We start from the raw sequence: 25,310 nt of genomic DNA, 5'->3' as shown, positions 1-25,310 counted from the left end.
TCGCCCCGCCCGCCGCGTCCGGTCCGCTCCGGCCCGGCCCGGCCCTCGCCGCCCGCCTCACCCCGCCCCTCAGCCGCCCGGGGGGGGGGGGGGGGGGCCGTCGACGGCCACCCGCGCGCATGCGCGCAGCACACCCTGCCAAGGCGCAGGCGTCATCCCTGGCGGCTCTTACAGCTGAGGCAGAGGCAGTCTGCTGCTCCCAGCAGGCGGCGCGCGGGACGGCTGTTGCTGCCCTCTGTCTGTAGCGTTCCCGCGGTAAGTTTCCCCTCCGTGATTGGGTGTGGGCTCTGATGGCCCCGCCCCCAGAGTGTGGGCGGGGCTCGGGGTCCCCCACTACCCCCCATACCTCGTCCCTCTGTTGCTCTGTGCCGCAGGTGTCCCGCCAGGGGAGTCCCGTCCCCGCCGCCGCCCCGGGCTGCCGCATGGCTCTCAGCAGCGAGCACTTCGGTGCCATTCTGGGGAGAACCGTTAAAGTCACCTTAAAATGTGGCGTCTTCCAGGGGGTGCTGCAGCACGTGAACCCCGACCGGAGCCTCCTCCTGCGGACAGGTCGGGGCCCGCCGCGGCGGCGGGCAGGGCCGCGCCCCGCCGGCCCTCAGAGCGCCCTGCGCCGCCTCAGCGTGTGTGAGGGGGAGAGGGAGGGGTGCAGGCGAGCCCAGCGCTGTGAGCCTGGTGGCTGAGGGAAGGGCGCTGGCGGACGGGCGCCTGGCTCCGCGGTGGACGCTGTGTCGCAGGTGGCGTGGGTAGACTCCCACGCCGAGCGTGTCCGCTGTGGCCCACGGAGAGCCCGTGGGTGCTTTCCGGGAGCCACAACGGGCACTGGGATGAATAAAACATATAGTGGAAGTTAGCAGCACCTGCCTGTACTCTCAGCTGCGAGGCTGTGTAGGTGTAGCAGCTCTGAGTTGTGTCCTACTCAGTGCACGGTCATCTTATGGAAACCCCCTTCTGTAGAGTGAAAGAGCTGTCACTTAACCCATTTGTTGATTTCTTTTTTTCCCCCCTAGTTAATAGTACTACCCGGTCCTATGGTCTTGCTTTGTTCTGCAAATAAGCTTTTACCCCAAACAGTGGAACTTGATGTATGTCTCTTTTTTCCCCTCCCTCATTTCAGTGAAGAACTTGGAAACTGGCAGAAGCACTCCAGGAGTAAAGATGTTTTTTGGCCGTGAAATAGTCAATGGTGAGGCTTTTCTTACCGTATTTTGGGGCACAGGGATCATGCCCACTCTTAGTTCAGCATTTTAAATCCATTTTCTGGTCACTCTGCTGAATTCTTCAGTTGCACATCTTTCTTCTAAAATCAGTAAGAATTAGAATGTTGAATAAATCACACTTTTGTTCCCCAATTATCTATCAGTGAAATAATAATAATTCTCCACTTTGTGAAGGTCTTGTGACTGTAGTGTACTGCATTAAAGCTTATTAAATAATTAATAAAGTCTAATAAGACCAGTAATGAAAGTAATGACTCTGAAGGTAATCAGTTGAGATAAGTGTGCCCCCTGTTTACATCCTGAAGGCAAGTTACATTCATTGTGTATGTTCTTATATGTGCAAGACTTTCACTAATGGACTCTGCTGGGAAGTTAAATTGTTTAAAGTTCTAGTTAACTTGGTTTTGCTTTTACTCGCGCAGGCAAAAGCATCTCTATTAAATGGAGTTTATCTGGGCCTCCTGCCTTGATTCATTAGTGATAAGAATATGGGATTATTTATGAAAAACATTTCTAGTATATAAAGGTCCTGTGCATTTCTATTGGCATCTGCTTTGCTTTGTGGACAAGGAGCAAAGTGCTGAGGGGAAAACAGCTAGAAGGCTGCTATGGGACTTATCAAGTGATTAACTGACTCCATTCTGCCTTTTTCCTAGTACCTGCTTCATTGTATATGTAATAGCCTGTAAAGTGATTAGTTGTAGTTTGATACCAACTTTGTTTTTGGTGGGATGCTAAGCCATTAGTCTTGTTTAAATGCTAGAGTTCTGAAATCCACCTTATCTAGGCTACTGATGTAAGTTATTTTATATAGATTTGTACATCAGAGTGAATTTAAAATTATTTATACTTTGAGTTTAATTTCTTTTTTTGCATGTATGGCCATGTCCTATGGTGGTTAGTATCGGTTATGGTTCTCCTTTTTTTGGGAGATAACAAGTGTCAAAAAGTTGTTTGTCAGCAGTAGAATATAAATTGTTTGTTTCTATTGCAGTGGAATTGCTGGATGAACCAGATTCAGGAAGGGGAACAGCAGTGCTCTCTGAGTACGTTGAAATGTTTCCTTCCTTTGATGGTGGGAGAAGGGGTGGGATGCGCTTGCTAGGGGAGCCACCACTTATATTTAGTATAATACTGATGTTCAGACTCAGCTGTGCCAAGTTTGTATTTCTGTGCTCTAAAGAGGTGAACAGGGTGGTGAGTGGAAGACCTCCACTGTGTAAAAGGTTCTTCCAAGCTATTGCTTACAATTTCTCTCTCTTGCTTTTTTCTTTTTTCTTTTTTTTTCTTTCCACTAGTGTTCCTAGGTAGAAGAATTTGCTTGGTTTGTTTTCTTGTCAGCTTGTGGTTTCAGGGAGAATTTCCCATGAGCATTTCTTCTGTGGTGGAACAGTTCCAGGACAGTTGCACAGGGAAGGTTAGGTTTATACAGACGCTCTCAAAACATATATAAATGTGACTTTGGGAAGTTGGTAAAAGTATGTTTCAAACTCCTGCAGACCCATGCTCCTAGATGGCTTTGCTTTGAGGCTTCCCACAAGACCACATTTGAATAGTTTATTCTTCCTCTTAAGAGAAGTAGGAATGAAGTGGTGTCTACTGAATAGTCCTTAAAATATAGTTAAAAAGTACATAGAATTGTGATTAGCAGCAATCTTCTTGCTTGCTGCTGTCTTGTCTTCTTTGTCCCTGTTAAGTAAGCCTATGTTCACACATACTTGAATATGCTCACCTTGGTAGCAGATCCCTATGTAAATCCTTCAAATATACAAATTTAGATACAAGATTCTTCAGCTATATCTAAAGCCTGATCAGAAAGGGTTTTTTATGTTTTATTCTATTGAGATAGAGATGTACATGATTTGAGCTCTATAATCATAATGGGATGTTTTTATATCAGTATAAGGAAACGTATACTAATAAGTCATATTTCCCAGTGAAGTATTCTTGACCTCAGACTGTCCTGTCCTAGAAATTAAGCATCTTACATGTGACAGCTTTCAGTCAGGTGAATGTTTACTAACTCTTTATTTTTTTCGTCCTGAGATGCTACCATTTTATATAATTTAATAACTTCCATTTGATTACAGTAAAGTTTCAGTGGATATAACTGTTTTACGTATTGGTGAACTTGTAAAATTGCCCTCCAATTACAGTAGCTAACCAATGGATCAAATATTATTGATTCAGTGTAAAGACTTCTAGATATTTAAACTGCGTGGTTCTTGGGCTCAGGTGAGGTACTTCATTCTGTGTACTTTGAACTCTTTCTTCCCTTGAAACCGTTGCTGACCTTTGCAGTGAACATCTGTTCAGGTTCTGCTTTCACCTTTTACTTTCAGCATAAATGTGAAATTTTATCTGAAATAAAGGCCCTTTTGTGCAAAATAAGCTTATTGTTGGGTAGCTTCAAGATCTTCTTTAAGAACCATGCACATTGGATTAGGAAGTTGCTTCACGTGCAGCAGTTCATTGTCTGGACACAGGTAGACTGCACTGGATGAAATAATTTTCTTTATTAAAATGTCCACGTTGGTGGAATGTGTAATGTTTTAACTTCTGTGCTATGTATGGTTGCCTTGCTCATGCAGGTGCACTTCAGCTGTTGAAGGGAACAAACAAGCAGACACAGGACCAGCAGATTGTGGCCCATGGAGTTCTCCTTGCGTTTCCCTAGAGAGCCAGCTCAGAGCCTCAAATAGCTTAAAATACTCCCTCTCAGGTAATGTGGATATTAGTCAAGCAATGTAGTTAGTCTGTCTTTGTCAGACAACATCTTTCCCAGAGGCTGTGATCTCTTGGTTTGCCTGTATCAGAATAGGATGTATTCTGAAAGAACAATGGTCGCAGAAAGATAGGTACAGAGCTCGTTATCTGCAAACATGCTCTTTGCCTGCAGATGTGTTCACGGTGTCAGAAGGAAACTCATCTGCTTTCCAGCATGTTTATCCTGTAGCTCTCATCAGCTGTCAGTGGCTGAGCAGCGCAACCGATCTTTTGGAGAAATCAAAGTGCTTCAGCCAGTGAGCGTTCCTCTCTGGTGATTGTTTTAATCTTACACGTGTTCCTGAAATGTCTGTGGCATGATAGATAACTCAAAGCTCAATAAGACTATTGCTCTTTGGTTCTGTGCTGGCTGTCACGTGCTTGCATTGATTTGGTTCTGTGATTCCTGCTGTATACACATACACAGGTACAGATCCAAAGTGTGATCAGCTCGTTCTGCTCTCATAGAGCCGTGACAAGAGTGCAAGACCTGTATAGGCTAAAGGAAGGTTAGCTGCATTTACCTGGGTAGTGGGGGAGAAAATGAGCAAGGGTTGATGTGACCTGGGAGAGCCTTTAAAAATTTGTTCTTATGATCTTTCAATTGACTGTTACTTTAGAGTTTAGAAGATTGTCCTTGTGTTGTCATGGATGCACATTTGCATCTTACCTAAAGAGAAGGGAGAATCTTTAAGAGAACCCTTCTTTACCTGTTCATTAGACATTGTTAAGCAGGTGTTAAAAAAACCTAAAATCTGGCTTACATTCTCTTTGTCCCTTTGGTCACTCAGCTGTCTGTGTTCTGTGGTGTCACTCTGTTAGTTTTGTCTTTGTTACAATCTTTTTTCCTTCCCTGGACAAGCCTGGGAATTAGGATGCTTTTTTTTTTTTTTTCATGGATGTAATTTCTTAAACGGAAACCTTTTTGTTTCCTTTATGCATCATAATGACAAAAAGTAACGCTGCAACTCACTTTTAACAGTCAGTTTTTCTGTCAAAAACCAGAATTTTGGGTCATGCTCTAGACTGTACACACCTGAATCAGACAGTTCAGTAATCTGTTTGGGTGTGTTCAGGAAGTAGAGAGGGAAGAACTGAACAGCTAAACCAGAAAAGTAGAGTGATTATACAACTAAAATACATACTTGTGCAAAGTTGTGCTGGTTTTGGCTGGGACAGAGTTAATTTTCTTCACAGTAGCTGGTATGGGGCTATGTTTCAGATTTGTGCTGAAAACAGTGTTGATAATACAGGGATGTTTTAGTCACTGCTGAGCACTGCTTATACAGTGTCAAGGCCTTTCCTGCTCCTCACACCACCCCACCAGCGAGTAGGCTGGGGGTGCACGAGAAGCTGGGAGGGGACACAGCTGGGACAGCTGACCCCAACTGACCAAAGGGATATTCCATACCATATGATGTCATGCTCAGCAATATAAAGCTCGGGGAAGAAAGAAGGGGGGGACGTTCAGAGTGATGGTGTTTGTCTTCCCAAGTAACCGTTACATGTGATGGAGCCCTGCTTTCCTGGAGATGGCTGAACACCTGCCTGCTGGTGGGAAGTAGTGAATGAATTCCTTGTTTTGCTTTGCTTGTGTGCATGGCTTTTGCTTTACCTATTAAACTGTGTTTACCTCAACCCATGAGTCTTCTCACTTTTACGCTTCTGATTCTCTCCCCGATCCCACCGGGGGGGAGTGAGCGAGCGGCTGTGTGGTGCTTAGTTGCCAGCTGGGGTTAAACTACGACAAAAGCTCATTCAGTTAGAAGAAGCATCTAATGATTTTTTTTTTTTTCCCTTCTTTTAGAGAAGAAGGAAGAAGAGAATGTGGAGTACACAGTTGTTGATTGTTTCCAGCAGAAATTTGGCCCAGCAGTAAGTACTAATGAAAGCTCTTACACAGCATATATGACTTCTAAGCCTGTTCCGTTCTGTCAGTAGATCCATTAGGTGGCAGGATTGTGAGCACTGCTTCATGAGGTCTTACACTGGAAATCACCTTTGCAGACTGTAGTGAAATTTGAGTAATAGGTAGTAACTGGCTTTTTAGTCAAGTAGAAATGGTATCTGTGGTGGCATCAAAGTATATTTGAAGTGTGCATATATGCAGGGAAAGAGTGCAGTGCATGTGAGTTTGCAGTGGGTGTATGTGTATCTGCATCAGTGTGTGTTGGTTGCTCTTTTCAGACTCTGTATCACCAGTAACTGAGGTGAAGGGTCAGTATTACTATTTACTGAACAATTATTTTGTTTAGGAAAGCAACAACATGAGGATTTGTTGGCATTTGGAAAGGGAACTGATTGTGTTGTTTTTGTTGGTGTTTGGAACTCCAGACATGCCTGGACCTTTTTCTTTTAAATCATGTATAACAATATAAATGGACTTGGTAGAAAGGCTTTGTTTCAGAACTTGGAGCGAATGATAGATTTATTATTAAATTTAATAGCATTTTTTATATCCTGAATTAGACCAGCAATACTATAGGTCCTCCATGCCATTTTGTCTTGCAGTAACATCAGTTGGGATTTGGGCTATTATTATGGTAAATCTGTTGCACATACAGAGGAAAAAGCTCTTCACAGGAAGAAATGTCCCTGCTTACAGAGGAGTCTAACTGTTGCTTGAAAAAGAAGCTGGCTTTTTTATTTCTGTTTATGCCTTCTACTCTTGTGTTACCTGTGCACTACAGGTTGCTTTATCTTAATTGTCTGAAAACTTTTCGTGTCTGTGAGAGTAATAGGTTTTTCTTTTATACCTTAGAAAATGAGTTCTCCTTTTTATCTGAAAGGAACATCTGCTTTATGTGATCTTAAGGAAGTTCCTAAAACCTACTTAGGAGAATTTCTTGGCAGGCGATCACGGGAGTCTATATTCTTTAGTTATCCATAATCTCTGCTAAACCTATCATTGATGTTTCTAGTTGTGGAATTTCCAGCTGTCTATCTGTAACTGGACTGATACTGTGTCTGTTTCTCTTGGATCACGATATATCTGAGATTCATTGTAGTTTTGCTCTATATTTACCTTTTTAAATACGAGTCATGACCAGAAAAATCGCAGTTTACTATTTGTCCCTCTGCCTATCATTCCCTGGCACTATTTATTCTATCCCTATTTTTTTCATTAGGTGCTGCACCTAAAACAGCAGTGTGTTGTCAGTATAGCAGGAGAAGGTGTTAATTTGTGTCGTCATGGAAAACTCTCATGGCTTGAGGTAAGAGGCAGATATTTCCCAAAATGTGCCACTAAACAGAGGCATAACTGACAAACATTTGGGGATTAGCCTGTGTTTAAGACTTACTCACGTAACTGTTTTGGTAAGGGATATGCTGTTCTTCAAGACAGATCAGGTATTTCATAAAAGACCTGTTACACAAAGAATTATGCAAACATAAATCAATATAATAATTACTAAACTTGTATGTAATATATATATTTGTATATGACAATGTAATATATTTGGTTTGCCATCTTTATATACTTGTATACAGGTAGAGGTATTACACTAGTACAGCTGTTACCTATTGAAAAACTGCAAGACCTAATCACAATGCCAATATAATTGAAGGAGTAAAATCCATCTAAAGATGATACAGTATCTTAATTAGCTGTGATATTATCAACCGCTGAAAAGGAAGGGATAGAAAGGAGAATAGCTTAATATGTTAGCTCAAAATCGTCTTAGTTTATTTTTAAATAGGTTTAAAAGTGAGTGTGTTTATCCAGAGCAAAAACTTGTGTGGGAGTTCATGCTTCAAACTTAACTCGTTTATGCAGAAGTAAGCGTCCACAAAATGTTTGCTTTGGTATGGCTAAATTGCTTTCAAATAACAGCTTTTGTTAAACCATTATGAATTTGAACCTAGGCAAAACCTAAATTTTATATCCTGTTTGAAATGCTAGGATGGAAAATGATGTCCTTTATTTCTTTGGTAGTGGTCTTTGACAATGAAAGGAATGTCATGGGCACAAGAATTTTGTTGGAAGTGGTTCTTTAAAAATGTCATCATAATAGGTGTAGGAATTTATTTTAAGTACTGTGCATAGGATTTGCTCTTGATATGTCTCAAAATGCTGTATTTAACTGTGTATAGTAGACTACTGAGTCGTTCTTTCTAATTATTGTGAGAGTCTCTGAGCATCTCTGGAAAAAACAAGACTCGTTCATGAATTCGCATTAAGGAAACTAACCCTGCTCTCCCCAACATAAGCCTGTACATAGGAGTTTATGGCTTGTGGGCAACAGTGCACTCTCTCCTACTTTCAAATCCTGTGTTCTTCTGTCCCTCGCTCATTTTCTCTGCAACTGAATTTGTTGTAGATAGCAACAAAGAGACGTATTTTTCTATTTGATATCTTCCTTCTGGGACCTCAGGCTTTCAAAAATGGATTACAAATGGTGCTGGAAGATAAAAACATCTTGAAGGTAAGGGTATAGGGTGTGTGAGGATGTTTGTGGTGGCAGAGGTCATATATATATATATATATATATATATATATATATATATATATATATAAAATGATCTACCTGCACCAAAAAAGTTGCAGTTGGACACAAGTTTGTCTGACAGCTCTTTCTTGCTTCAGGTCATGCATGACTGCCGCTGGATCTCAGACTGCCTCTTTCACCAGTACGGCGTCCTTCTCTTCAATGTCTTTGATACGCAGGTACCCTTCAAATGTTCTGGTTGGGAACAAAAGTTTCAACAAGAAAAACTTCAGCCTTGTTCAGGGTATTCTCTCAGAGAAGGTTTAATATTAACTAGAATGTGACAGTTGTTGAACCATGTAGATGTAGTGGTTTTGTTCTAGCTAAAAAGAACCAGCAGGCAAGGCTGATAGTGTTATTTAGAGTCTTGTGTAGACCCATTTTAAAAGGTAGTTAGTATCTAATATTAGCAGCAAGTTTAATTTGTTTTTTTAAGATTTATTAACTGGTCTTGATCAAACTTGGCACAACCTGAGGCTACTGTGACTTAAACAGGAGCAAGGTCGGCTTGTGCTTTATATTCTTTGTTATTCTTTCTGCCCCTTTCACAGGTGTTGAAACAGATTCAGGCTACAGGTATCCAGCACTGGGAAGCACCTGCTGATAAAAGCAGTGGTGGAAGTGAGAGAACAGGCCAGGTTACCATGAAAATCTGGTTTTGCTGGTGCTGGCCCTGGTAGTTGTGGTAGTTAATGTTGTGTGACTAACAGGAGAATTAGAGCCTTTTGAGAGAGAAGAAAATAACATAATGGCTATGATCTTTCATAATGGGCACGGATATGTTATGCATAGTTATGTATGACTTGTCCTTGCCTATATACTGACTTTTCATGTCATAGATATGACTGCCTATAGTAACTCTTCAAAGCCCTAATCTGGGCTATGTAGTAGGGTTTATACAGCAGAGGTTTCTCTCCGTCCCTTTCTGATCTTAGTTTGGCCTTTTGCCCCTAAAAATTATATTATTCCATAACACTGACTGATATTTGATGTGTAAAGTCTTGACTGCATGAAAAAGGTAGGGGTGCAAATTCCCACGAGTGCTCCCAAATGTACTAGCTAGAACATGTAACTGATACAGTGGAAATAACTAGCCAGAACTATCCACCCTAGGGTCTGAGGTACACAGAATTGCACTCATTGTTCTGTTGTCTTGGTATGAGCTGACATGCGTGCTCTTCTTGCACTGATAGATCTCTAGGCTTAGATTCAATTACTCTGATTCGTTGGCCTGAATCCTACTTCTAATGTAAGTAAGCTAGTGTAGTAGTCTGGTTTTGGCTACCCTGCAGTGTACCTGATATTGTGGAATTAAGGTGTCTTGTCTTCTACTCTGTACTGCTGGAGCAAATAACGGGGAGATGCCTCTGAGCAAACTCTCATAGATGCTTTTTGTGAAGTACTTCTTAGAGACAGCTTCCCAGTGTTGTTAAAATTGGAACAGGCTGTGTGCACAAGTGAGACTCTGCTTAAAAAACACAGCAATGGAATGAAGAACTCTGGTTTAGATGGGATGCCGCCTGCATAATTTGAAAAGTGTTATTTATCCCTGGTTTTGGCCAGTTGCTGCAACTGTTTACTCCTTGCAATAAGTAACCTAATATAATTAACACAACATGTAGATGATGGCAGTGAAAGGTTTCTGATGTTCACTGTCTTCCCCATTGATGTTCTTACAGTACTTAAGCATCACCTGTTGAAGTAACTTTTAATGATAATGTTTGTGGAAGTCTGATACTGCTATTTCACATTTGAGTGCCGTGGGGGGTGGGGGTGGGGGGTGTCCCTGTTGGGCTACAGCAGCCTAAAAAGCTGCATAGCGAGCAGGCAACTGGCTGTTGTCAGTGCTTACATCCCTAACATGGCCTTCTGGGACACTTCTACGTTGCATCATGAGGCTAGAGCATTCTCACACTCTGAAATCCCTGGCTATTGTAAAATGTTGTTGGTTGTGTATCTGTGTACTACCAAACAAAATAACACAGCTCTCCTAGAGGTGTGTGCTGAAAGAATAAAAAGATTTGACAGCTTGAGACTTCCCATAAGATGAGGTCCATGCAAGGTTTAATCATAAAATGTACAAGTGAAGAAGTCACTGTTGCTGTCTGGTTCCACAGATCAATGCACATACACTACTCTTTAGTGTGTTGTAGTTTTTCTGCCCTTGAATCCAAGCCATTAGCGTGCAATGACTTTGGACAAAGATTTTCACAGTGAAAGCTAAAACATTGTTTTCATTGTGGGCAAGTTTAATCTATAGTTTGTTCATTCAGATTAGACTTCTTATGAATACTGATCACAAAGATACTTTCATTTTTGTTTAAATATTTAACTCTTTTCTCTCCTTGTTTGGAAAGCATTGAAATTTTTTACTAGAAACTCTCTCTCTGGCCATCTAGAAGAATGGAATAGATTTGAACATCATCTTGATTTTGATGTGAGTAAAAGTAACTGATTGCTTGAGAAGGTCTTCCCTGTGGTTCCTCTTCATCTGCTTTTGGCCACTGAGAGTGAAAAGCCAGAGAAGTTTTTAGTGGTCAGACGTACACTACAAAGGACTGTTTAGTAATGAGTGATGGAAACATCCTCTTTACTTGGTGATTTGTGCTTATAATCCAGTGAAGGTCAGCTTTACCTGGATCTTCTCCATTTTCTTCTCTTCAGTGAACTCATCAGTTTGCATTGTTGCAGTTCCTTTCTCCAGGTATGTTTCCTGCCACTTTTCAGCTGGTGGTTGTAGACTTCGTTGGACTGCAGCAGTGTAGTCAGCCTAGCAGAAATATAGGCAGTCCTAGATTCTCTGTCCTACCAGAGCATAGGAGGTCAGACATTTCTTTTGCTTAGTCCAAGATTGCTTTTTCTACTTGTGGTGCTCTAACGTTTTGCATTTTCCTCATAATACCTTCATACAATCTTTTCTTCCTTGGAAATTCAGTAAATGGATTGGCTTAGCACTTTCTTCTGGTAAGCTTAGCAAATACATGGCTTGTCTCCCAGAGAAGGCAGCAGTTAGCTATTTAGCTGATGCCTTAGAGGCAGCTTTAGTCATTAATAGATCATACCAGCTTGTTTGCCTTTGCTATTGGACAGGAAGAGATTTCTTTTTTCCCCCAAAGACTTTATAGATAAGTTAGGAATGGGGGTTTGGTCTTGGAATTTACCCTCACTATAGGAGGCCAGAAGAGGTCAGTTACAATTCTGTGGTCACTATTGCAGGGGCTGAGCTGGTACTGCCAAGAACTACATGGTCTGGTCTAGGTAGCACATGGGCAGTGTGTGGTAGAACAGCTTGAACGGTGGCTTCAGCTGTAACCCTTGCAGTAAAACTGGGCTGGCCTGTAAGCTCATAGTTCTGTTGGTGGGATTGTGGATGCTTGTGTTGAGTGTTGGCTCAAGGTTTCTCAGGAGAGAACAGTAAGGAGAAAAAGGCTATGAGAGGTCAGTGGGGATTTCAGGGGACCAGAGTGGGAATCTGGGCTTTTGAGTAGCAGAGGAGGTCTGAAGGGTAGGTTGTTCTAATGACAGATAGCTCAGTCTCAGATTTTGAGTGTGGATGCAGGCTTTTTATTTTTTCCTTTCCATTGCCCTGGTGAGTGGACTCTTTTCCAGGCTTCCCTTTTCCATTGTCTTCTCTCTGCACCTGTTGCAATAGTCCCACTCATCTTTGTGTTCCCTGGTTAGGGACAAGAGTCAGGGCTGTTCTTGCTCTTACTGCGAAAGAGTAAAAGGGATAAAACCAGGATGAGAAACAAGCAAACACCATGCCGTGCAGTCGCTGCTGGAGGCTGCTGTCTGCTTCCCTTCTGGCTCCGTATGCTGTCAAAGACAAGTCTTACTGGCAAAATCAAGTTTTAGGCAAAAGGTTTCTGACAACTTACATATTCTTTTATCATGTTTTTCTTATATTGCATCACTATTTCAGGTTTTAGATAAAAGGCAAAACCATTAAGTATCCTGGGCAAGTATCACTGTATATTTACTCTCTTCTGATACTGCTCCTAACCACCTGCTGTCTGGAGACAAGAGTACTGGGCTAGAAGGAGCCTTAGATTAATAAAACGCGTAACTTTTATATAAGTCATTCTTAAAACTTAGTTTACCCTTTTATGTAACTTAACAGCTTTAAGGAGTCAGATTACTAGCTCTGCAGCTGTATGCAGTCAAAATGAGGATTAATTTGTTTGCAGCGTACTTTACTTCTAATATGCATCCCCACTGTCAAACCTCCACATTCTTTGCCTTGGGTTAACTGACGCTGGTCATGGCATATTGATCCCTTCCATCACAGGTTGCTGATGCTCTGCAGTTCTCAATGGCAACAGGCGGCTTCTTTCCGCACCGTGTCTGCACGTTACAGGAGTGTTTGATGCAGCACTTGAAGATACCTTCCAAATGGGATGCCATCATGAAGTGCAGGCAGCAAATGGCTTCAGTGAGTAATTCATTGAGGCACCTTCTGAAGACTCAATTGTGAGCTGTGCTTTGCCCATCTTGATGTTTCTGTCAGTTTTTTTAAGAGCATGGCACTGTGCAGTGGTCAAATTGCTGTAGTTAAGGTCATTTTGTAACACTGACTTAGGAGACAGATGCAAGCTTTATTTGGCATCAGTGCTTATGCTGGTATTTCCTAATAGCTCATTTTAAATTGAGGTTTTGAAGAACCACAAAGCTTGTACAATAGAGGAGATATATATATAACTCGGGTAAAAAATGTTCCGGATATCTTAATATATTTGCCTAATTCTGAAACCTAGTTCCAACAGAACAAGTTGGTTAAAATGAATCCTGAGTCAAGTAGAGAAAGAGGAAACTTTTATTGCCAGCACTATTAGAATGAAAAAATTAGAGTAGCAATTTTTTTCTTGCTTGTGCAGTTCAGCAGCATTTGCCAAATCATTATTCTCTATTGTCCTTGGTTTTGTTAATCTTTCAGATGGGGACAAGCAAGGGAAAACTTAGTGGGCCAGGAGCTCCTAAGATTTGGGGAACGTAAGCTTGATAAATAGAATAGAATAGACTATTTCAGTTGAAAGGGACCTACAATGATCATCTAGTCCAACTGCCTGACCAATTCAGGGCTGACCAAGTTAAAGCATGTTATTAAGGGCATTGTCCAAATGCCTCTTAAACACTGACAGGCTTGGGGCATCGACCACCTCTCTAGGAAGCCCGTTCCAGTGTTTCACCACCCTCTCGGTAAAGAAATGCTTCCTGATGTCCAGTCTAAAGCTCCCCTGGCGCAGCTTTGAACCATTCCCACGTGTCCTGGCACTGGATACCAGGAAGAAGAGCTCAGCACCTCCCTCTCCACTTCCCCTCCTCAGGAAGCTGTAGAGAGCAATGAGGTTGCCCCTCAGCCTCCTTTTCTCCAAACTAGACAAGCCCAAAATCCTTAGCCGCTCCTCATAGGACATTCCTTCCAGCCCTTTCACCAGCTTTGTTGCCCTCCTCTGGATGCATTCAAGGACCTTCACATCCTTCTTAAATTGTGGGGCCCAGAACTGCACACAGTACTCAAGGTGAGGCCGCACCAACGCTGAATACAGCGGGATAATCACCTCTCTTGATGGGCTGGTTATGCTGTATTTGATGCACCCCAGGATGCGGTTTGCCCTCTTGGCTGCCAGGGCACACTGCTGACTCATATTGAGCCTGCTGTTGACCAGCACCCCCAGATCCGTTTCTGCAGGGCGGCTCTCCAGCCACTCCTCTCCCAATTTATACTTGTGCCTGGCGTTACTCCGTCCCAGGTGCAGAATCCGGCATTTTGACTTGTTAAATTTCATCCCATTAATCATAGCCCAGTGCTCCAATCTATCTAGATTCCTCTGCAAGGCCTCTTGTCCCTCAAGAGAGTCAACAGCACCTCCCAGTTTGGTATCATCAGCAGACTTGCTAATGGTGCACTCAAATCCTGCATCCAGATTGTTGATAAATATACTGAACAGAACTGGCCCTAGAATTGAACTCTTAGGAACACCGCTGGTGACTGGTCCCCATTCACTACAACCCTTTGAGCTCTGCCCTTCAGCCAGTTCCTCACCCAGCACAGTGTGAACCCGCTTATCCCACAGTTGGACAGCTTGTCCAGAAGGATGCTGTGAGGGCCAGTATCAAAAGCCTTACTAAAATCCAGAAAACTACCTCCACTGCCTTCCCTTCATCCACTAGGTGGGTGACCTTATCATAGAAGGATATCAAATTAGTTAAACAAATAGTATATAAATATGCTAGTGCCAGTTGTGGCATCTTTTTGCTGCATTTTTAATCACCTGACCTTGCTTTTGGGGGGGGGGGGGAGTAAGGGAAGGCTTCCAAAGAACCTATTAAATATGGGAACTAGATACTTAATGAGACCTCACTATATAGGCAGGATTTCTTTACTGACTAGGAACAATCTCTTTCCTACCAGAGCGTTTTTTCTCCCTTCATACTGGTCTTGTAACTTCCTGAGTAAATCTGAGTGCTTTTGCACTGCCTGTTCATAGACTTAAAATCTTTCTCAAAAGCCTGGCTTAAATGTTATTTGATATTGCTATAATAGCTACTCAGTGAAACCTCTAACTTGAACACAGCTTTATTTTTATATAAGTTGTGGAATTCTAAGAGTGACTCTCAAAATTTCAATTTAGAGAATTCTGTGTGGCAAATCTAAGCCAAATGACAATATGCCTTCCTTAGTTTACCAGACCAAATCCTCCTATTGGTCTGAAGACTAAAAGTGGAAGATGACTGTGTAATATGTATGTAGTAAGTATACCAGTGTAAGCCACTCTGTAGTGACAGTTTTGCTCATGGGTATCGTGGTCATGCTGCTTAACTGGGGCTTATTTTCGTGTTCTGGTTCCAGTTGTGATGGCTGAAGATGTTACTATCCCCAGCTGCTTCCCTGGCTCCCTTGATGGGAGGGTTGGTTTTCTCTTTAGATCTTTCAGCTCAGCTCTTAGAAATCAAACCTAGTTTCAGAGATGGGTGAGAGAGAACCTAGCATTAAATGCTGGAATAGGTGTGTGTTGGTTTTTGGTTTGTTTGGTTCTTTTTTTAAAGAAGCAGTCCCTCCTCCCAAACTCCCTCTTCTCTAACATCCACAGGCTTGTACACAGATGGCCTTAGAAGCTGCAAGCATTCAGTAGCACTGAAAATAGAGATCAGCATCGGGAGATATGTTGTAAACTGCAGAAGAATGTGATGAAAAGCTTTGTTATAATTTTTGCTCCTTAAATAACTGTTCTCATTTGCATTGGGATACACAGGAGAATCCTGACATATGGTTCTTGAGACCCTTTCCAGCTTCTCTGCTTAAAGCGCTTGCTCTGAAGGCTATGTACCTTCTGCTGCTCCACTCATCTCTAATGGATAACTTGATGTCTGATCTAACAGCTGTAGTACATGATTATTTAAATGCTTATCGGACTGGGTCTGGAGATCACTTTGGGAGCACAAAGGTAGGTATGTCTTTGCTTGTTTCTCTGGTTAGTGATTTGATCTAAGGCTCTGATGGATAAACTCTGGAGGACCTCGCTACAGCAGCTTCTTTTTCTGCAACTGTACACCCTACTTTATGCCACATACCTTGTTTCCTGTGTGCAGCAGCAGAAGTGATGGTGTCTGTATCTACCTAGCTGCATTTCATGTTAGTCCATTAGCATAAATCCACCTCAAGTTAGTATTGTGGATGGTGAACTGCAGCTGTTAAGCCATGGGCACAGGCACATGTGCCTTCTGTTCACTCTCGTCTGAGACTGAGAACCTCTGGGCTCAATATGGGCGGTGTATGTGTGACGAGAAGAAAAGGGACAGGCAGTTGTGAAGTGGTGGTACCTGGAGCTGCCAGAGTTGCTTTGTTTTGGTAAGAGCATTGTCATGGTTTAAGCCCAGCCGGCAACTAAACACCACACAGCTGCTTGCTCACTCCCCCCTCCCAGTGGGATGGGGGAGAGAATCAGGGAAGAAAAGTAAAATTTGTGGGTTGAGATAAAGATGGTTTAGTAGGACAGAAAGGAAGGAAATAACAACAACAACAACAACAAAATGACAATAATAATAATAAAAGAATTAGAATATACAAAACAAGTGATGCACAAGGCAGTTGCTCACCACTTGCCCATCGATGCCCAGTCAGTTCCCAAGCAGCGATCCACCCCTCCCAGCCAACTGCCCCCAGTTTATATACTGGGCATGATGTCATATGGTATGGAATATCCCTGGGGGCAGTTTGGGTCAGCTGTCCTGGCTGTGTCCCCTCCCAGCTTCTTGTGCCCCTCCAGCCTTCTTGCTGGCTGGGCATGAGAAGCTGAAAAATCCTTGACTTAGGATAAACACTACTTAGCACCAACTAAAAACATCAGTGTGTTATCAACATTATTTTCCTACTAAATCCAAAACACAGCACTATACCAGCTACTAGGAAGAAAATTAACTCTGTCCCAGCCAAAACCAGGACAAGCATTTAGTCCCCAAATCTTGTTCTATTTTTCTTCTATTCTGTCATCTTTACTACTGAGCTGTTTTGCATATACTGTCTGTTTCTGAGTAATATTGTCTCTTGTTGGCCAAAGATTTTTATTTCTGTAAAAGCATGTCTGAGTTATCTTGTCTTCCTAATTTATTCTCACCTGTGTTATCAAAAAAAAAAAAAAATCAAGTAACACTTTTCCTCTTTGGTTACATAGAACCAGTAGTATTGCGTGCCCAGATACCTTGGAGTGGCTCTTGTATGGTGGACACTTCTGTCATTGCTTGTTAAAGCGGGGGGGGGGGGCCTGGGAGGTGGTGCAGAAATGAGATTTTTGGTTAAGGAGCTTGACTTCCTGCACTAATGGAAAGAACAGGTCCATGCAAACCAAACAAGCAGTGGTATTGGTGTGGTCTTTTTCTGTCTTCTCAATGAAGTAATCTTAGGAGGGCTTGCAATAACTATGTAAGATATTGCTGGTATTAAATTTGGGTGAAAAATGAATGGTCAAACATCCTCATTCATCACAAAGAGACTGAACTAACATGATTAAATCCTGTTACCGCCTCATTTTTGCAGTTGTAAATTCTTGAAATATTTATTAGGAAAAGATAATGCAGGTCTATCTTCACGGAAGAAATTGTCTTTTTCTTTGCCCTGGTTTAACAAAGCACTCAAGCACAGACTTGAATCCTTTGGGAATTACTTAAGGGCTCAGAGCAGTAAATCCCATTATTGAGGATTTAGGAGGAGATTTGCTTAGATAACCACAAGAGGTCATAGTTGCTTCACAGATGGAAGAGGAGAGGTCATATTGGAAAACATTTTCTTTTTAGAGGAGAGCTGCCAAAAAAAGGTTGTTCATAGTTCATGGAAAAAAATGAGCTTGACATCTGAATTTTCAGTGTGAAATGCATGCAAAAGTAGGCATGACACAAGGGAAAAGAACAGTCTGTTAAAGTGAAAAGAGTACAAATTCTGTTTTGCATTGGGCTATTTGTTTGTAGAAGTTTTTTGAAGTGGTGCTCAGGTTGTTAAAGCCAATCCTTTTGTAAATCCATTTATTCCATAAGATTAGCCAAGGAATTAATCTGATCCTGAGCATTTCAAATGGCATTTTGAAGATCTATTTAATATCACATCTGATAATCATACTTCCTGCAGTTGCTTTAGAAATCTTGTAGTATGGATAGTAAAAGTAGCCATTTTCACCATCATTTCACTGTTAATCATTTTCTGTTGCTTCTGTATCTTGTGAGAAGATCACACAAATGAAAGTTTCTTCTACTTTATTTAAAATCTGCTTGCAATACATATTTAAACTCCAAATATGGAGTTTGGTTTAGTTAAATCTGGTCTGTTACTTCAGTTTCTTCACTGAGTAAGTAAACAAAGTTAACTTCAAGGGAATCCTTTGCAAGTTGATGAGTTCAGCTAAATCTGTTTTAAGGAAAAAAAAAAAAGCTTTGTGCAACTTCTAGGTTTTCTGGCTAAGTCTGTATTAATTCCCTGAATCAAAAAGCCTTTATTCAGATCTGATTCCCTGCCCCCCCCCCCCATATTTATTCTAGTGCTTTTTCATGGATATTTAGAACTAAAGTTTATCCATCACTCAGGTCTGTGTTATGCCTTCTGTGCACTTTGTGGAGCTACAGTTGAAAGTTACCTGGAAAATGCTTTTACTGGACTATTTTACTTTTTACACTGACCAGTTACAATTTACACTTGTGCTCCACCTTGGACCCTTGGTGAAGAGCAGTCTGGTACAGTGAGCTTGACTTCGTCTTGGAGCCAGTCTCCAATGACAGCAACACTGGAGTCCCTATGCTTTGATGACTGTGTTCTCCAGACATGAGCTGGTGCAGTTTCAGCACTACTTCAGCAGAAGGAATGGATCTCCTTGGATTCTGAAGTAAATACCCATGGCAGGGAAACATTTTGGAAACCTGAAATATGTTACCTACTATGTTCTCTCCATGCTGGAGAACTGGAAGAGAGGCCTCTGTTGCTGAAGCAGGACTGCAGCAAAGCCAAAGCCAATAAATGCTCCAGGGCCATAAAGATATCTTGCACTACTTCAGCTTCTAAATTGGAAGGTGGACATAAATCCTGAGTGAACAGGAACCATCTGTGGTACATCAAGCCTTTACTTGAAAATTGTGGGAGTGAAAGCCACTAAGCAAGAGAGTCTCCAAGTTACCATGGCCTCTTTGATTTACAGGCACTTGGAGAAGATGACCAGATCTGGAAACTGACCAACTTCCATCACTCCAGGTAAGGAAGCCTCTTCTGGGCCCTTCTCTGTTCTGTTTTAGTTCTTGGATTGTGCTCTCTGAACAGAACCACCAGGTCTTCAGCCTTTTGACAAAGGGAAAGTTAGTTATGTAGACATGCCTTCTGTTGCATCTCTGGGCTACAAAGGTGTTTGAGTACGCCATACCTGACTAGAGCAATGAACAGAGCCATGCTTCCGTTCCAGTCTGAGGTTGCCTGTGAATGGAATAATGCTAAATAATGACCAATAATGTTGAATAATGACTACCGGGGCAGTTACCTACTCTCTCCTTCTCTTGTCGAATCAGGGGGTTCAGCCTCTGGGAGCAGATCTGGACCAGATCCTGTTTTTTCTCCTCTTGGAAATAACAGCAAGGAAAAGTGAATATGCATAATAATGGAGTAAAAGCCAAGCCTGTTCACTTGCCCTTATGGATCACTGCATCCACTGAGAGTTGAGGAAAGACAAGTGTGAATAGGCTTATGAATGTAATTGTCACCACCCTTCCTTGGGCTCTGTATGCCCAGTCTCTGCAGCCCATTTTCCACATGCATTTCTTGTTCCTCAGTGAGAAGTTTCTGTATGCTCTAACAGGCTGCTCTAGTGGCAGAATACAAGAACCACTTTCTGGCTAAATGCACAGCTCCTACTAGGGTCAGATTATCCTTGTGGCCTTCAACATATTCGGGAGTGCTTGATTTCAGACATGCATAATTTGCATGTACCTGTGCCTAATTTTGCCTTGTTTCTTGAACATGCATCATTGGTGGGGGTTTTGTTTTGTTCCAGCTTATTTCGACAGAAGCTTGTACTTTGCCTTTACTTAAGATGAGTTTTCATAAATAATTTGATGGGAACAGAGGCCATGGATAAGCTGGTAGAAATGGAGATTAATGACAGTTTACTGCTTTCACAGCAATAAACTGGTAAGAGCAGAGCAAGCAAGCAGCAGTTACGTATTTTGTGCAAACAGTATGTTTGAGTCTTTGACTTGGATGTCATAATTCTCATGAGCAATTGCAGCAGTCACTGGTGGTAGTCACTGGTTTCACCTGAGGTTTCAGCCATCTTTTCTTTCTCTTGATCTTTCAGATGTTTTGTTGGAAACGGCAAGAAACAGAGTCCTTATGGTCAGCCAGTGGGCAGCCCTTCCAGCAAGACTTTGACCTTGCTTCTGGACAGCCAAACACATTCTTTTGTCATTTGACAGTTGTTTCAGCAGTAACAGAAGATGTACTGAGGAGCTGGCCCATGAGCTGGTATGCCAGGTGGGAGACATGCTGCCAAGGTGGCAGGATGCAACTCCATGGATTAGAGCTTCCTTCAGGAGAGGGTTGCGGAAAAGATGGGTGTCATGCATCCTAGCAGTTGCTAGCAACAGTGAAGTATTGCCAGTGGTCCACAGCAGCCAAAAATGATAGTGCAACACCCTTGTTTATGTAGTACTGGGAGAAGAGAATGGAGAAGAAAATGGAGGGGGGGGGGGGAAAATGAAAGGCATGTCATTGATCCTGACAGTTTTGGAAACGTATGTTGACACTTTCTGTGGTTTCTTGTGTCATCACCTGCAAGTAGTAGTTGAGTCTTCTGAATAGTGGACACTCCCTCCTAAGCAACTGACTTTTTACCCACAAACCAGATGCAAAACAGTAACCTCTGATCCCCAGCGCTTCATTATCAAAACCCTCAGCTTCCCTCTTCAGCATCTTTCTCGAACTGATAATCCTCCTTACCGCTGAGGGGGAGAAGTCAACACAGACTGCCGACCCTGAAGGTCTCTGCAGTTTCCTGCATTTTCAGCATAACTGTCTGCCAGGAGTAATTGTTCTTCTTGTGGATGCAGACATCAAGTAAAATGGGTTTCTGTGCCTCTGCAGCTCTGTCACTAGAAAAGAGCTAGTAAAGGAGCTATATGTGCTAAATTTCTAACTCTCCTTGTAGATTCATAGTGTGTTGCTAGGTACTTGGAAATGCAGCTGCATTCTGATGTTTGGGACTTAAATTCAAAGAAGCAAACGCAGCCTGGGAACCCATCAGTGTAAAGAAGCAAATGTTCCCCTAGAAGTGCAGTGCTTTCTTGTTTAAGTGGTGACAGTTCACAAGCAGAGCTCTGGTACCATAGGGGAGTTGCACACCCCTGTGCAGCAGAGTTGATTTTGCAATGCACTTAAAGTAAAGCTGCAGTAGATAAGGTGCAGTGCAGTATATAATACCAGATAACACGGTCACGACACGTGATGGCATAAACTCTGTTCTCTGTCTAAATATAATTGCATGCCTGAGCCAGCAGTTTTCCTAATTGGCAGGTGAGTTGGGATTGCACACAATGCATATTAATCTTTATCAGCATACAGCCTGAATTTTCATGCAACTTACCTTTAAGTGGTTTAGGGCATGGATTACCTCTCATTGTAGGATACTGTAGCAGTTAGGAAGCTGGATGTACATTCTTCTGGTTAAACAGAACTGAAGGTGGGGCGTTTTCAAGTAAGTGCTTGCTCTGCTTTTTTCTGTAATCGTGTCTGAATTATTTAGCCTTCCTCTGAATCTGTAGGTTTTGTGAGGCATGGCTTCCCTTCACAAACGCTGTGGTAACTCTTTTCCAGTGCATCACATCTGTATGTCCACTCATTCTGTTCCTAGTGTTTCTACCAGTATGCTCATACAGACATCTGACTTACCAGCGTGTTGCTTCCTGTATCTTTCCTGGGACCTTCTTTAAACATTTACCATCTTTCAGTCCCTGGGTATCAAGGCAGGTTTTAAGCAGGATACTATAGTTACTAGTTCAGCTTTTTAATCTTCCACTGTTCAGGAATTTTGGGTGAAATCCACCTTGCTGTTTGTATTTCAAGTATCGGTATTAAGTATTTATGGGACAATCTGAAACAGATTCTGGGTATATAGTGAATGTTTTTGGTATGGGAATCTCCACATTTTTTTCCATGCTGAATGCAGAAGAGAAAAAATGTGGTTTTTACCATGCTGCTTTTGTATTCTGATCATCACTTGGCCCTGCAGCATGGTTGACATTTTGTGCTCCTCTCACGTTTACAGAATTTTTTTTATTAGTCCTGTTATATTTTTGTTAAATATTAAGAAAATTATTCTGGCCTGCCCTTTGTTTTTTCTGTAACTTCATCCTTGCTATTTTCTTCACTTGGCTTTGCTTTCCTGAAGGATGCTTACTTCATAGTCTCCTTTCGCCTAACCTGTAGTCCTGCCAATTTCCTTTCACTCTTTCTGTGATCTTTTGCTGTTAGGTAATGTTTGCTGTATGCTGCTTGTATGTTGTCTTGAAGTTGTCTACATGCTACCTGCTAGGATTGAATTTGCTTGGCTGCCTCTTACTACTTTTTATCAAGCTTCCTTATTTGTGTAATTCCCCTTTCTACAGCTGAACGCAACTGTGGATTTTTTTGTTGTTCCTACAAAGATGGTGAGCATTGCAGTCCTTGTTAAGGAGCAGATCCTCGAATGTAGTATTTTGAACAATGTCCCATGTACTGCTCAGGACCAAATCAAGGAGTGTATCTCCTTTCACGTACTTCCTAAGCAGCTGTTTCATTGATTTGTTAACTATGTTGGCTTTTTCCACATAAGGTTTTTTTTTTTTTTTTTTTTACCCATAGGATAGAATACCATGGTTTTAAATGAAAAGCTGGGAAAGCTGCCTTTGCAGTGGCTCCTGCAAGCAAACATGAACCGGTTATGCCTCTTTTGGGGGTTTAGAACAACTTCATAGTGCAAAAGGTTTCTCAGGAGACATCTAAAACCCATATGTGAAGTATTACTTAAATCTTGAAGATCTTCATAATAAAGGAGTAAACAATAAATGCAAGTCTAATATTTTTCCCTTTGGGTTGCCTTTAAAAGAAAGGGTGTGGGGGGACTTTTTTCCCCCTGAGGTATTGTTTGTGTAAGCAGGTAGTTGATACATTCCACAGATCTAATGAGAGACGATTGTTCTGTTCCATTGGCTAATTACAGAGGGAGCTTTTACCTGGTACTAACAAAAGTAGAGCATGTGTATGCATATGTATTGATTTGATTTCTTTTCTGTTTCTTTTCTTTTTTCCCTATCAGCCCACTTGCATGGAGCTGCCAGAGGAGCTGCGTCAGCTGGCAGATCTCCAGAAGCTGCGAAGGGAGAAAGCAATAAAAGACTACAGAATGAATGAGGATGGTCTTTTGATCAGACCAGCCATGGAATTAAAAGAGAGAAATGATCCACAGAAGGATGGAAACTACAGAGATGACGGGGATTGCTTTCCCACAAATAAAGCGGTGTCTCAAATTACATCCTTCTACAATCAGGATGTACTTTGTCAAGAAAAGATTGAAAATCAAAATCAGGTGGTAAATCTGTGGAAGAACCTTAAACCGACCTCAAGCTGGCTGTACGAATCTAATTTCTGATACAGGTGACTTGATGAGCTTAGACTGGGTATTTGAAGACATCCAAATGAAAAAAGGGGCTATTCCCCATGCAGAAGTGTCAAACAAAAGCTCCTGTCTTTACAATGACAGGTAAACCCATTGTTGAATGGAAATAATGATGGTCTTTCTTTCGAAGAAAATTCCTTCTGTGTCTGACTGTTCTTCTCGAGGTCTCTTTTTGAGATCCATTTTTTTCAAGAGCTATTTCTGATTTTAAAACAGTGACTTTTGTTTTTCTTGCATTGTTATTAGACCAATGTCTTAAATTGTATTGGTTCTTTTGTTACCTGTTGCAGGTATGTAAAACTCTCATTCAATCCAGATATGTAAACAGGGGAGCTTATAAGATGCCTGTTCATTGAGATTAGAAAGGGTTTGCTTGGAAAAATTAAAAAGCCTTCTGGCCAACCCATGTGGGCTTGGTTTATATACAGATAAGTCTCTCGGCATAGCTATACAACAGTCTTTCATAGGAGAGTGAAAAAGATCGCACCCTAATGAACCACTATGCTGGCAAAAACAGCAAAGAGGTGTACTAATCAAAAGGACTTTTCTGCCAAGTCAGATTTATTTTAGGCTGAGAAAAGAAGCTTCCTGCTGAAAGTTGCACGCCACCGTTGTTCGTCAGCGCTGCTGTATCAAACTCATGTAGAGGAGGCTGTAACACTAATGTGGTGTGTATATAGACAAGTGTGTATAAAGGGGGGGAAAAAGCAGTTAAATTAGTTTAAAAGATGTATAGCATTCCCCCCCAAGCAAAATAAGATATAAAGGCAAACCCAGTTTATTTCCAGTTTACTTGCTTTGCCTGGTATTCACTAAAAGTAAAGCTCCTCCAACTGACAGTGCTATGCTACCACATGACAAAATTAGTGGTCAGGCCATGCCTGAGTCTTGGAACATTTTTTTGGCCTATAACTGTATTTGACTTGCAAGCACAGGACTGTTGAAAATTCTTTGCTTTTGAATTCTGAATTTATACACATCTATGTATTTAAATACATAAAAAATACTGCATGTTTTGCCATTCGAATGCTTCAGACAGGGTGGGGACACCTTAATCAAGTATAAGGAAGGTTTTGTTCTCAGGGTTGTGGCTGTGAGTATCAGTGAATGCTGATGAACAACATGAAATAGGGAAGAATGGAAGAGAGAACGGTCACTGTCCCAACCAGACTGCAGTCCAAGAACGATCTGGGCATCAGGCTGCAAATGTGTTAATAGTAATGACGCCAGGTTGCAAGGGACATGATGTCTGCATGCGAGTATGTACCAATACCTGTTTGAGCTGTTTTTCTTTGGATGTAAATTGGTGTGACTAGATGCTTATGATGTATCTGTGTGCATTTCTTCTAAATATTGTTAGGGGAAATGTGTGTTGGTTTTTTGGTGTTTGGTTTTTTTGCCGCCTCCTCTCCGCAGAGTACTAGACCAGCAGTATTTAAATAGGTCTCTTCTTTGAAACTATAGATAGGACTTGCTCACTTCTGGGAGTGGCAGAAAAATTGGCAGAAAAACTTCCAATGTTTGCTCTTTGTCAGTACATTTTCTACATTTTTTTTTAAACCCTTAACAGTATTCTGTAATCAAACTGTATAGTTCCTTTGTCTCAGTTCACTTGAAAAAAATAAAACAGGTTTGAAACAAGTTTGTCTTACAACTTTTTA

At 41.7% G+C, this 25,310-nt stretch overlaps 1 protein-coding gene across 1 annotated transcript; it reads left to right on the top strand.

The window, feature by feature from the left end:
- The first annotated feature begins 422 nt into the window (after positions 1 to 422).
- EXD1 (exonuclease 3'-5' domain containing 1) lies at positions 423 to 25,310 on the top strand. Its single transcript, XM_050896775.1, has 11 exons — positions 423 to 549; positions 1,115 to 1,183; positions 2,212 to 2,263; positions 3,809 to 3,939; positions 5,791 to 5,858; positions 7,112 to 7,198; positions 8,306 to 8,410; positions 8,572 to 8,652; positions 12,762 to 12,905; positions 15,727 to 15,918; positions 23,290 to 25,310. The coding sequence occupies exons 1-11, from the start codon at positions 423 to 425 to the stop codon at positions 23,620 to 23,622; spliced, it is 1,389 nt and encodes a 462-aa protein (XP_050752732.1). The 3' UTR covers positions 23,623 to 25,310.

This window comes from Gymnogyps californianus, chromosome 5 (assembly GCF_018139145.2).
Source record: "Gymnogyps californianus isolate 813 chromosome 5, ASM1813914v2, whole genome shotgun sequence".
NCBI lineage: Eukaryota > Metazoa > Chordata > Aves > Accipitriformes > Cathartidae > Gymnogyps > Gymnogyps californianus.
This window is presented reverse-complemented; position numbering and strand designations above follow the sequence as displayed.